This window comes from Photinus pyralis, unplaced genomic scaffold (genome assembly GCF_008802855.1).
Source record: "Photinus pyralis isolate 1611_PpyrPB1 unplaced genomic scaffold, Ppyr1.3 Ppyr1.4_LG4, whole genome shotgun sequence".
In the NCBI taxonomy this organism is placed as follows: Eukaryota; Metazoa; Arthropoda; class Insecta; order Coleoptera; family Lampyridae; genus Photinus; species Photinus pyralis.
This window is the reverse complement of record NW_022170511.1, coordinates 16976815-16991379: the sequence shown is the minus strand read 5'-3', so window position 1 is coordinate 16991379 and position 14565 is coordinate 16976815. Positions and strand designations below refer to the sequence as shown.

General features: G+C 36.9%; 1 protein-coding gene and 1 long non-coding RNA gene across 2 annotated transcripts; one reads left to right on the top strand and one right to left on the bottom strand.

Moving 5' to 3' along the window:
• Positions 1-1706, top strand: LOC116167926. The gene is made up of 2 exons (XR_004144672.1): positions 1-818; positions 879-1706. It is a non-coding gene; the product is annotated as an uncharacterized LOC116167926 (long non-coding RNA).
• Positions 1273-8622, bottom strand: LOC116167924 (calcineurin subunit B type 2). Its single transcript, XM_031483539.1, has 5 exons — positions 8501-8622; positions 8271-8310; positions 8046-8222; positions 7854-7975; positions 1273-2601 (listed from the first exon to the last, which is right to left on the bottom strand). The coding sequence occupies exons 1-5, from the start codon at positions 8501-8503 to the stop codon at positions 2431-2433; spliced, it is 513 nt and encodes a 170-aa protein (XP_031339399.1). The 5' UTR covers positions 8504-8622; the 3' UTR covers positions 1273-2430.
• Positions 8623-14565: the final 5943 nt, after the last annotated feature.

The following is a 14565-nucleotide window of genomic DNA, read 5'->3' as shown; positions in this document are numbered from 1 at the left end:
GTTAATGGCTAGAACGATACGCGATTGCGTGCGGTAATGGAGCTATAAACAACGCAAAATAGAAAAAAACATAAAGTTGATTTCTTCGACACGAAACGTACCTATTAAAAATCTCTCAACGCTATCCTGTAGAGCACAATAATTGGAAATGAGAAAGGGTTTTATATTTTTCTGTAACTGCTCATGTGACACCAGGAAAAAAACGAAATCGGGAAATTTTCGTTTTTCTGGGATATCTTCGGAAGTAGGTAATCGGAATTTTCTTTAAAGCATGATAATGCTGCACTACTACTAATTGCGCACCTTTCCTCTAATTTGATCATCGTCGTATCTTTTATGGTTTCCGAAGATCCCTGTGATGGACATCCTTATCTTGGACGCAGTGTAGGTATATATGGAGCATAGGAGACAGGTAGGTATCTATATAAGGTAGATGGCACTTTTTTAAACTATTCCACCGCTTTTCCATGGCGTACAAATAGGTAGCATAACATAAAGAACAAAAACTATCATAATCTCCAGTGACAGCGGGGCTGCCCTGCAGGCACTTGGTCACTGTAAAATTACTTCTAGGTTGCTTTCCGAATGTCACCATGCACTAGAGCAAGCAGCAACACCCTTGAGCTCGCATGGGTCAAAGGGCATACACAGGGCTATATGGAACATGATGTTAGATTGTCACCATGGGAGAGAAGCCTTCAAAGTGCCATCTTGTAGAGAATGTTACATAGACGATGAGGTGACATACCATACTTTGTGAATGTCCCACTATAGTCCAACTGAAACAATCCATGTTAAGGTATCCTGGCCAGAGATAGGTATAATAGAGCGACCTCTTGTCAGAGAGGTAGTACACAGGGCCCTAATTTAAGACTTAGGTACGCGTGGTCCCTCTCCACCTTCCTATGGTAATTTAGAATCCGGGATTAGCTGTTAGTCAGCGGAATTACATTGGTTAATGGCTTAATTATATCTGACGGAAATAACTTGAAGAAATTGTGGAACAGTTTCTGTACGGATGACAGACTCTTCTAGCACCCAACTACTGGAAAAGATATACCAATTGTTGATAGTTGTCGGACATTTGATTCTGAACAGGGTGCTCTGTTACATACTGTGTCCTACTTGAAGGTTTAATTTCACTTAAAGTTGACAATAGGAACAGTTCTTCCCTAACCTTTCAATATTATCTTTACAGATTCACAGTATTTTTTTTTGAGGCAGCTACACGAATTGTTCTTAATTGCAAAATGGAAATACTCATAGAAAGAATCTGGTGAAATTATTTTATTGAACAACATAAATTTTTAAACAGAACAACTATGACCTAATTTTAGCACAACACAACCATAACATATTATACAAGATGCTTGTGGGATAAATAACTGTCCAACTAGCTCTAGTTATCTACAATTAATTTTGTAATTATACATATAAAGGTGAAGGCGGAATAGGGCTGCATGTTCAAATCAATAATACAGCATTCGGTACCATTTTTCCAGCGCACACTGTAGGAGAAACACGAGCGAATCTCTGCTTACTTTTCAAAAGCAAAATGCTAACCGTTAATGGAGAACTATGAAACCCTTTCAAGTGAAATTATCGAAAGAATTTCAATTCTCGAACGATTAAGATTTTGTTGGCAACAATGAAGCTCCATTCTTATGGATTTGGAAAACGATCGATAGATTGACGAGTCGTGCACTGTAACTCATCAAACTGAAGACCGTTTTAATGTGAATTATAGTAGTGCGGGTACTTATTTACTTCTATGTGCAATTCTTAGTATAAGTACAGATGTTTTAAGCATGACGATTATTATAAGATAGAATATTTAATTTTAAAATTGCGAGGCTGAGACCCCCTTTAAAGTTAATATTAAACTATACACACACAACACCTAGATAAAGTATAAAGAACAACCATATTATCTTAATATTTATATATATGTACCTTTGATTATAAAATATGTTAATGGAACAACAAGCAGAGGACACATGCATTAGACTTTAACAGTGCCTTAGATTTATATTTTATACAGTGTTAGAAAACATCAATTTATCAATATTTATAATAAAACAAATAGTTTAAGAATACATACAAACTTAAGATTGGTGCAAAAATCCAACTATAAACCTGACAGTTGTGCGAGCGTGATTACTAACCCTACCAAACACATTTTCTTGATGCAGTAGAGACGAATTAGTCGCTTATAAATACTGCAAATCTAAATTAGGTCCCACGGTTTATAGGATTAATGATCACACAGAAGCAGAAGAGTGAGAATTCCATACATGACTAATTTAAGCTATTAGAAAAAAAAAATATTCGAGTGTTCTCTTTAATCACATTAAATCCTAAGGTTCAATCTTGCGATATAACAAACTGCTCAGGTCTCCAGTTGGACAATTAGCAACCAATTTTCATTGTCTACACGTCTACCACCATCTTTTTGTGGATATCCGTATTCCCGACTACATTACAAAATTCTTCAAATGAGATTTTTCCATCCTCATCCTTGTCGGCGAATAAAATTGTTTTATCTACAATCTGTTGTAATTGCGTATCCTTTAAATTATTACCAACCATCATTTTTAGAACCTAAAATTTTAATGTAAAAAAAGCCTTACCATTCGAAATCACTTAAACTAAATTATATGTCATTTTATTTTTTTTCAAACTCACTAACTTTGAGGTAGCTAAAATAACAGTGGTAATATTGCGAAGTGTTTATAACATCCTACTATAAAGAATGGATAACTACTGGCATCGTATTATCGCACCATAACACAATATCCTTGACTGTTTACTATCATACCATATAAATGAAAGATTTTCCTCTCTTTTCTTAGCACATTTCTTATGTTTTGTTATTTCAAAGGTAAGTTACATAAAGCATGTATTTCTGAAATTTTCATTTTACTTCATGATTATAAATTACTTATTTTTATTCGCAATTTTTTATGTTTTTGTGTGTTTCTTGGCATTTTTATGGAATTGTCACCTGATCCGCCGCATGGATAAATAAATTATATCTTTGTCAACAAAAGTGCCATCTACTATGGCATATTGCGACTATTAGCCGTCCTGTCGATATGGCCTCCAATAGGTTACCTATTTTTAGTTGAGAGAAGCGCCTACACGACTGTCAAATGATTAAATAACATTCGTGTAATTCGACCAAACGGAAACTATTAAATTGAATATTGTTTGGTTGAGTTAGTTAATCTGTCAAATTACACACAATAACCAACCGCCCGACAATCGAATTACTCATTACATTCGATGGTTCATTTTCAAATCGGCAAGAACTTAACCTCCAAACCGATAATGTAATGAGTAATGATGCCAAACTGATATGGTTAAATTGAAGTAATAAAGCACAACATAATCTGTGTGCTGTTATTGTCACGTTTGGCAAGCATGTACTGTATGTCCATAAGCACCATATTGCATCTGGAGGTGCGAACGCGCTATAAATATTTGAGGACATCTCGGTAGAATAGGTTACCGATATACCAAATTGTACAAGATATCTTGATTATCAATGGGTGTGATAGCCCAGCCCCAAAAATATTATTTGTTTAAATAATCCCCTTGTCTTTTGATTCTTTTGTGGCTCACTTAGATTACGATAATAAAGATTAGGGACATTAGGAGTTAATTGCCAACCGATCTGGCGATAAGAAGTTTTGTTTATTCGCTTCGCAAAAGATAATGTTATTTTTAGATAATGATGTGCTCGCTGTATTTAACAAATGTTAAAGTAAAGTAGTATATCGAAAACGTGCAGTGCATTGTATGAGTGGAGGCGCCAGTCGTCCTTCCTTCGAAATTAGCCGTTGACCAAAGGTTGATTTATGGCCGTTTGCACCGACAAATTTAAGTGGAGCTTAGCTTAAGCGTAGCTTAAAATCCATGGCAACCATTGTCTCAATAATCGTTGCCATGGATTTTAAGCTACGCTTAAGCTAAGCTCGGCTTAAATTAGTCGGTGCAAACGGCCATTAATTGGCTAATGTTAACAAAATCATAAGGAACAGAATCAGTAGGTTTGAGACGGGAAGAATGAATGAAAAGGAAACAAGTATAAATTGTGTACAACTCTTGTGAAGATAAAGTAGATTTTTTTAAAACGAAATAGCTTCGTCAATGGTTATACCTATAAGGTAGCAGCATGCTATATTCATCGATGTTTACTTTCTTGGTAGATGATCAATACGGAGGAGACACAAACATTTAAAGGTCGCCTGGCATACATTCAAAATCTACGCTATATAATTCAAGACGAGTCAAGCCCTATTAAAAGATATTCACAACTAATTCTTACATGACCGGTAGATGTGTCTCGTCTTTGAGAGTACCCCCCTCTGACCCTCCATTCTGCAGATATTTGCAGTGAAAGTTTTGACATGACTAGTAGATTATGTCTCGTCCTGACGTTCCGCATGCCCTTTATGAGTACCTACCCTCTTCTGACACTTCGTTTTCAAGATATTCACTTGAACTTCAATAATAAATATGTCTCGGCCTGACGATTCATTTTGGCAAGTACTTGCCTCCGACAAACAGATTTCGAGATATTTGCTTATAAAGTTAAAGTTTTGACATCGCCAATAGATAAATTTTTCCAGATGGCTCAATCGCCTTTTTAAGTACCCTCCCCTCTTGAGACATGAGGAATTATAACCGATCATGATAAGGGGTTGAGGAGGAGGACTGTATCGGTATAATTCCTTTCGTTGAGACCTTTCATTAGAATATCCCAAAAACTTTTCTGACCCCCTCCCCCTCATTCATGTCAAACAAGTATAGATTGTGTTAGTACAACTCATGTGCAGATATAGCGCATTTTTTTTACCGAAATAGCTTTTGTTTTGACATCACCACTGGATTTATTTCTTGCAGACGTCTCAATCGCCCTTTGTGAGTACCCTCTTCCGACAATCCGTTCTTGAGGTTTAAGGGAATATACCCAATCACGATAAGAAGTCGAGGAGGAGCGCTATGGTTGGTAGAAATGAATTCCTTTCGTTGAGACCTTTCATTAGAGTACCATGAAGGATAAAACTAGTTCCACTCCCCCCCCCCCCTTCTCCTTCACCCCGTACTTTCATAGGACAGAAAGAAGGGCAGTAGTTGGTAGAAAACGGTTCCTTTCACTGAGACCTTTAATTAGAATACAATGAGAGATGATATTAATTTTTAACTCCCCACCCCCTCAGGCCCCGTCGCTCACTGATCTCTAAAAAGAATCGCACGGAAAAATTATAGTTTGTACAAACCAATTTATTTCGATGAGGCCTTTCATTAGAATACCATGAAGGATAGAACATGTGTTTACCCCCCCCCCCCAATTTTCTAAAGTGTAACTTGGCACCACTAAAGACATGCGTATGCAAAATCTGAGACCAATTAGTTGTCGTATGTCAAAGTTATGCACGTTTTACTTTCAAAAACAGCATCTCAGGAAATAATTCGTGGGGGGGCTCCCTTTTAGACAGCGAAATTTGATGCCCGTCTGGCACACCTTCAAGGTATAGGCTATCCACTGCAAAAACTTCCAGGACTCTAAGACCATTCCCCTAGAAGTAGTTCGCAACGGCAGAAGTGGGTCCGAACGGACGGACGGACAAAACGCAAACAATAGCACATGTTTTTTAATTCTTAAAAAATGCGCTAAAAAGAATGGCGGAGGAAAGTTAGTTGCTATAAACCAATTCCTTTCAATGAGACCTTTCATTAGAATACCATGAAGGATAACAATCTGCCCCCCTCTTGGGCACCACTACCTCAGGCATGCGTAGGCATTGGTTATCCAAGAAGAAAGTGCATTTCAGTTTTTCTCCGCTATAGAAAGCTGGTACCTTCTCAAAACAACGTTTGTCTTTTTAGAAAATATGGGAAGCATATCTAGAGTCCACTGCATTCAATATACAACTGAACTCTCGTACAGGGTTCATATAAAGTGTGTGCTGGTGTGGATGGGTCGTATGTCGGGTCACGGTTGGGAGTCGGGTGTGAGCTCATATAATGAATGGGCGTCTTAAAAGTAACTAACAGGACTACACGGAGTTGCGTGCAAACGTAACTTTTTGCCTACTTTTTGAAATTGTTGTAATTTTTTTTAAATGTCGAAACATTCATATAATAACGGCGCCGCGAAAAGACGAGATAAAGAAGAAAAACCTGGAATTGTCAGGGAATTTTATGAACTAGACATTTTGTCAAGGAATTTAATAAGAAATGGCCATTTTATCTGCCCGTAAGCGTCCAAAAAGCGGTTCTGTTTATGTACCGTTTCGCTACTAGCCTGTTGGAGCTATGTCGTGCTCACGTACGTGTGTTCGTTATGGTCTCATGGCCACACATTCGTATTTTGGTGTGCATGACTGGTGCTCAATTCAGGGAAGTTATGTTTTCTTTTAGCGCAACAGCATCTATTTTGATATTTTGATTCAGTTACAAAACTTGCCTATTGTGCACTCTGCATAATGACGAGGAGTACACAACTGGGCCGCTTAAGACACGAAAATTCGCAAAATAAAGCGTGCTGTTAGAAATAGTAGAAGAAAGGCTTCATCGTGTATTAATCAAAAATTAATGGCAGTGATAAGACGCGCTGCCAAAGGCCCCCAGTCGTGAAATAAGAAACATGGAAAATATTTGACGATGTGTCACAATTTCCCACAACCTGAACGAAATTGATACAAAGTATCTGAAATTAATCCAAAGATCCATCTGATGTGAATGAGGGAAACCAATAAGAATTGCATTCTTATGGAGAGATATTGGTTTCCTTCATTGAGACCAAGTATCTGTATTTTTTAGTTAAAACATAAATAAACCATATTCAATAACATCTACAGTAGACTCTATAATCTGGCACTGTGCCAGTCCCGGCACTCCAGTAATCCGGCTCATTTTAAAGAGCGTGATGGGGATTCAAGTTGAAACACATTGAAACTATTGAAAACAAAGGACTAGAATTGCTCAGTTGTGATGTTTATTTTTCATTTTTTTTTTTTGGTACAGAACTATAAAAATATTATTTACGAGATAATTTTTGAAAGTCATTTTTTATTCTAAAATACCTTTTATTGGTTGTTGCGGTACAATAAAACCCTTGTGGTGTGCATTTTAAGTGTTTTTCTTGATGACCTTCCAGTAATCAGTCATTTTCACTAATCCGACAGTACCCCCGTCCTATATCTGCCAGATTATTGAAACTCTACTGACCTGTACTTAAGTACTTATATTTTTTTGTTCAGTTTCAGTAAGATATGATTTCACCTCAGATTTCACTATTTGCATTAAATAAAAATATGTTTTTATTATTTTCTGTAATTTTAATGACATAGGACAGGTCATGGGATTAACCTATATGATTAGAACATAAAAATTAAAACAACTTCATAAATCATAAGAATGCCAGAAACACACCATTTTGCATTTCTTTAATTTTTTAGAATTTATACTCTTTTGAATTTTTGGTACTAATGTTGCCAGCAATATGCGCCTTGAGTGAAGTAGGTACTACAGCAAAAATGTGGTGAATAAATCTTACCACCATAATAGATCTTGGACCTCTAATTGCTGTTGAAGAACAGACATTCACAAAAATATTTCTTTGATCACATGCACAATTTTTTTATGCCGTTAGGTCCCTTAGTAATGGAACCATGGTGGTAAGTAAAACAGCACAATGTTTTTAGTGACCAATCAAGAAACAAATATAATGTAAAGGTCAAATTTAATTTAGCTACCTACTAATTATCGGATTAAATAGAATATACCCTAATGATTCTTTTAAAATTAATCCCATTAATAATGAACAACTTGAAAACTTTTACCTGAAATAACTCTCCATTTGAAATAAAACCATCATTATCCATATCATAAATTCTAAATGCAAAGCGTAATTTAGATAGTTTATCACCTTTTACACTGAACTGAGAGACCCCTTGGATGAATTCTGCAAGAATACACAAACGCTTAAACATCTTGCGGGAATACCTTACAAGTAAATCGAGCACAATATTTACCCTTGAAATCCACTTCTCCATTACCGTCAGCGTCGAATATATCGATAACACGTTGAACCAGTGGGTTCTGTTGTAATTCCGGTAGAGACATAAATTCGTCAATGCTTAATGCACCCGAGTTGTCTAAATCTAGCTTTCGAAATCTTTTCCCGAGGCGTTTTATTTCATCAGCATCAACTGCAAACGGAATCACTACTATCTCCTAAGATAAAATTGGTTACTTACAATTTGAGCAAAGCTCCATGGGCAAGGAACTTTCGTTACCCTAAAAATAATCAATAATAAAATATATATTATTCTGCAAATAAGCAATTATACATAAAAGAGATGGGCTTGTCCCTTTAAAATACAATGAACTGCAGGTATAGCGCCCATTGTAAGAAACGCATGTTTGGATTCATTGCTAATTCTATTTTTTGGAGGAATTGTTACGGAAATACTTTCATTATTCTTACCATGGTTTTCTCGTATTTTGTAGCACAATTTGATTATTGCACTACACAGCCCACTGTCAATTTTTACAATTATGATACAACTATTTCTGTGCAGAGGGCGCTTTGCTCGGATATATTTAAATTTTTTCCTTTTTAAAATACAAAAGGAAAGGTGCGCAGTCAAAATAATGCTACAGCTTAGATTACGTATTCTGCTATTGCTATAAGAGTTTCAGACACTCGCAGATTGTAGGTAGGTATGTTAAATAAATAATATTAAATAAAGAATTTGTCGCCCAGTGGCGCATCATGCTTATTTTGCACAATGATCCAGATTGTTGTAACAGAAGACCCCCTTCAACTTTACGGCATTTTACGTCTTGAGAACAAAAAATTTGGATAGGTAGAGGGGTTATTTATAATCCCCACACGTACTCCTCAATCTAATGATTCAAAAACTACGCCATTACAATTTCAATCAAATTTCTCTGCAGTTAATTAAATCTTACCTTACAAACAGAAACCAGATTGTCAATCTAAACAATAATTTGTCAGAAAAACGAGTAGTAAAGTGCGGGTTACCCCAAGGCTCAATCTTAGGTCCTACCCTTTTCATTATATTTATTAATGATTTATTTGATAATGTGTCTGCAAATAATCTCATACTTTACGCAGATGATTCAAATAGTATAAATATCGAAACCTCTCTTGAAGATCTTCATTCTAAAATATACCATACAAACAAGGAGATAAAAACATGGTTTAATGCTAATCAGCTAGCTGTAAATGACAGTAAAACACAAACCCTATGGCATAGCCTCCGCGATTTAAGAGATATTAAAAATAATACAACTATTCAGATACTAGGCGTCAGCTTAAGTACTACTCTACAGTGGAACATACATGTGAACAATGTTGCAAATAAACTGACAAGGGTGAGTTACCTTATTAAATGCTTAAAGAATACTGTTTCAAGTAACGTCTTAATGAGTGCATACTACGGGAATTTTCAGAGTATATTGTCTTATGCAATTGTTCTGTGGGGAAATTCTTACGCGAGTAAACGCCTTTTTGCTATTCAGCGAAGAGTTGTCAGAATTCTTAGTGGTATCAATTATAGAGTCGACTGTAGAAACTCATTTATTAAATTAAAAATCTTAACTATGCCGTCATTATTTATTTTAGAGTCAGTCACATACGTGCATAAATTTAAATATCAAAGCATACAAAATCATTCTTCATCACGACACAAGAAATAAAAACAGCATCTACTTACCCTTTAAAAGAATATGTAAAACTCAGTCCAGCTCAAATTACCTTTGCTTTAAACTATATAATCATCTTCATATCACCAGCAAAATAGAAAATTCTAACACTTTTAAGAAATTAGTTAGAAACTTTCTACTGTGTAAAGCATACTACACAGTAGATGAGTTTTTAAGTGACACAGACATCGGTGATATGAAGATAGGCGACTGAAAACATTTTTAAGCTTTTTGTTATTTATATGACGTTTGTAAATACATAATGTATATTCACAACAACAAAAAATACAAATACAAATACAAATACAAGCAGAACCACAGCTTACTATAGTAAGTAAGCTGTGGCCGAACTCCAAACTGAACAAACTGTTCACTAAACAACATAAAAACACAACCAACTGGGAGAGTACAGGCTACGAGCATACTTGTACTACGTGTAAATTTTTCATGTAGTTAAATTAAAAGTGTCAACAAATACATTGTCAATAATTGTAAAATAACTTATTTATTATTATACGTATAATCCTTCTTTTTTTAAAAAGAAACACTGTCGTACCCACCAGGCTGACCAGCTAGCTCAAACAAACACAAAAATCTTTATGATAAATGAACGGATTGTTGAAGACAATCGGATGAAAACAATTATCGGTGGCTGTGCGAACGGTTTTAAAAACTTTGAACTTTGATAAAAAGAGAACCGTAACAGATGGCCTCAAGGCCCATTTCCGGCTAAACGGCTGAATCGATTGTAAACAAATTTGGTACTAGACATAAAAGAAAAGATGTTGGACACATCGGGCATGTGTAGGTGTGCGTGTAGTAGCTAGGTGTAGGTACCTGTGCAAGCCACTTCAGTTAAACTTTCTTCTGAACAGAATTATTATTAAAATGACACACTGCGTCTTCAATCATTCAAATCGGGCGGATAGCCAGAATAAATAGGTAATCATGGTAATGTATAGGGACGTGTAGGTACACTCTTTTCCAACCGTTGAGACCTAGTTCGCAGCCTGGTTGTTTCGTTGTCTGCAAGATTTAAGAGAACCCCACTTAATTCTATCAAACAAAAAACTCCTTCTTCCGATATTGAAAAATAATGCGCCAATTACAACAAGCCTTGATAACGCCTACTTCGAAGGAACGTTCTCCGAAAATAATTCGCACAAGTTGTTCACCTACATCTGTTATTATCAGCACAGCACCAGTAGTATAGTAAGGCTGATCTGGCTCACTTTACATTGAAAAGTGCCATATGAATGAACTGTTAGCGTTCAAGGTCAAAGTGGTATTGCGCGAGGGGGGGGGGGGCGATGGCTGAAGGTAATTGGATTTGCGCATTGGTGTTCAAGGTCATGTGGGGGGTGTGTCCGTCTGAAAGAATGCGTGCCTATTCTGGCACACTTGAAGGTCATATCGATTTTGGGTCGACGCTGAATGCGTGGCGATCCTGTCCTCAGAGTAAGAAGTAAAGATAGAGATGCCTTGATGCTTATCTATGCGTGCCATCATCTCGTTTGTTTACTAACATTGCAGGAGGCTAAGTTGTCACATTTCACGAGATAGTTTTTAAGGGAATAATAATAACATATGCATCTGGAGTAATCTAAATGGATTTTTAGATGCTTATAAGAGTTCAGTAACCCAAACAATTTTAACTTACAATTAAACGGCGTAACAAGAAAAGTTATGGTGATTAGTGCACCACAACGGCAACGCTGTAACTTTGTTTTCCGTTGAGAGGTATTTTGTTTATTTCGTTAAAACGTGATTCCTTAATTTTTAGGCGTTTTTATAGTGGAGGACTTATTCGATTGTGGTGTATTAATTTATGGGAGCCCTTTGAAATGGGGAAAAGCTGTATTATTTGTGGAATTATTGAATTACCTAACATAACCTTTCATCCGTATGTGTTTTGAAGTCATAGACGTGCATACGGGAATTTTCGCATTTTAATGTGTTTAGATTTCCTTCTAAGTTTCCACTTTGAAGTATCACCATACCTTATCATAGATCAATAGGGACCTTTCAAACACATACAGCTTTTGGTCATAAATATTTAGTGATACGTTATTACCTTTGCACATGTAAACAAAACATAAACTTTGTTGCCCATAAAAATAAATAAACCTTACGCCACTGACTAATGTTTACTTTCTACCTCTCAACGGTGAGATGTTGGTTCAAAACAAACGTTCACGTTGTTATAGCGTACGCGTACTCTATCTTTATTTCTTACTCTGAGATCCTGTCTCACTTTCAAGGTCGTATCGATCCTGAGTCACTCAAAACTGAATGCGTGCCGATCCTGGGCCTGGCTCACTTTCAAGGTCGTATCGATCCTGGCCCACTTAGCATTGAAAAGTGCCATATGAATAAAGTGTTGGTGTTCAAGGTGAAAGTGGTGTGGTGTTGCGTGGTCGTTTCAAGGTTTGTGGATTTCAAGGTCGATTGATGAGAGCGTTAAGGGAGGTGTATTGTGTGTGATCAAATTGTTTTTCCTGAAGGTGATTGGATTTCAAGGTCGGCCGCTGAGAACAAAAGGGGGTTTATTGTTTGTGTTCTTCTGGGGGGTGGGGTGCCACTGGCGGTGCCGGTTGAGCGCTGAGAGTGTCTGTGATTAAAAAATGGGTTGCGTAATTTGTCGGCTGCCGTCTCAAGGTTGAGGGTAAAACGTAATTATTCTTCTTGCCGGCTTCGTATCTCAAAGGCCGAGAGCGCGCCGGGTGTCGAGAGAACAAAGGGTGTATTGTTTGTGGTCAAGGTCAAACGTGGTGCAATTCTTAGGCTATCGAGGGATGGTTTGCGACTTGGAGAGTGGGGGGTGTAATGTAAGGTGCTTGTTGGAATAATCATTTGTCCATAATAACAATAATAAAGGAGATGTCAAGAGTAATTGTTCATCAGCAGCAGCGGGAGCAGCGGCAGCAACGGAAAAAAATGACGAGCTGGTAATGAAAATTAAAAAATTAAAGTGGGATGTGGAAATTTTGGGTTGTCGCATCGGCGCAGTATGGAAAAATTGATGCTGTGAGGCCTACTGGCGATTTGTGGTGAATATGTGGCGAACGGCTGTTGAATGCCTTTATCAAACCTTATTGGTATTACTATATATGATGCTGAGCATGAGGCGGTGTATAGGCCTGAGACTTTTAGGGAACAGTGTCAAAACATTGCCCAAAGGTATGAGTTGGGGATTGAACTATGTAGACGCTTTTTAAATTATAAAATATCCGTTTATTGCCTTATGAACGGACTGAACGAGGCTCAGTTGGGTGAATACATAATAGGGTGATGAAGAAAGTTACATTTGACGATAGTAACAATCGCGTGTATGTACTGGTCGCGTGGTCATTTGCATATACTGTAGCGCGAAAAGGGCCATGGGATACCATGGCCTTGGATAGATCGCGACGCATTCGGCTTCGACCCAAAATCGATATGACCTTCAAGTGAGCCAGCATCGACACGCATTATTTCAGACGGACACACTCCCACATGACCTCGAACACCAATGCGCAAACCCAATGACCTTCAGTCATCCCCCCCCCCCACCTTACGCAATACCACTTTGACCTTGAACACCACTTTGACATTGAACGCTAACACTTCATTCATATGGCACTTTTCAATGTAAAGTGAACCAGGATCGGCCTTACTATACTACTAACACCAAAGCACGCGCGTTAATTTAACTAGATCTAAAAGGAAAAATAACACTATAGAAATACAAACTCAAATGAATCAAACCAATTCTTTTGCATTCGTAAATAACCCCCCCCCCCCTCCCGCCGTTTACTTTAATAAATTGATATCACTATTTTGAGTGTTGGGTTATTTAAACAATATTGTATTAAACTGCATTTAAATGCCTTCTTAAATAAGGAAGTTGGCATTGCGCATATGCAAAACCAAATTTTGAAACATGTTAGGTTTGCTTATTTTATTCTAAACGCCTATCAATCAATTCAATACTTTCGTAAATAAAAACCGCATTTTGCATGCCCAGTATTTTGAAAACATTGTCAGTTTTACTTATATTCGTAGTATTTACATGTAGAGTTTCATGTAAATAGCTTCATAAATAAAAAAGTTAGCATTGCATGCGGTAAACCAAATTTTTACAAATTTTTGACACTGCGCATGCGCAAAGTCACATTTTTTTGCGAAGTACCTACATATGAAATTTAATTTAAATAACTTCATAAATAAGAAAGCATTGCAGATTTTTGCCTGTCAAAATATAGGATTCAGAAAAAATTCCCAGGGGTTTTAGTTAAACCTGTCTATGTACCTCAGTGGTAGAATGTTAGGCTACATAGCCGTAAGCCGAAGGTCGGATATCCGAACCTGGGCTGAGGTAAGAATTTTTTATCTGTGACCCCGAACTTATAAATTAAGATGGACTGCTGATCAAACAGTTGCATAGAGGTAGAAATGGCCCTAGCACGGTTTAGTTATTTTCTAGGAGAATTTTCCTAGCGCTCAAGTTTGGAGACTATTGCAGCCTTGGAAAATGACATATATCACAGTAATTTATTTAGAAAATGTGAGGTTAATGCTTGTTTACTAGTTGATTTGAATTTCGCGCCAAGTGAGTGCACATCATGGCTGCCCCCATGTAGGTGTCATTTGTCAATTCAGCATTAGCAGTCCATCTTAATTTATTAGTTCGTGTCTGTGACCGAGATGGGAATTTCCTTAGATCAGTTTCGATCTTCCAAGCATTCTGCCGGCTACTCAGAATTAGGTTTTCCTGCAGTTTTGCTAATACCGAAGTAGTATAGAACTTAACACCTTCTGCAGGAAAATAAATAAATAAAT

What these genes read in the sequence shown, in the direction of transcription:
- LOC116167924 (XM_031483539.1), bottom strand. An exon ending in CATGGAGCTTTGCTCAAATT is followed by an intron (nt 8,223 to 8,270) that starts GTAAGTAACCAA and finishes TTCCGTTTGCAG; the next exon opens with TTGATGCTGATGAAATAAAA. An exon ending in CAAATGGAGAGTTATTTCAG is followed by an intron (nt 2,602 to 7,853) that starts GTAAAAGTTTTC and finishes TTAAAATTTTAG; the next exon opens with GTTCTAAAAATGATGGTTGG.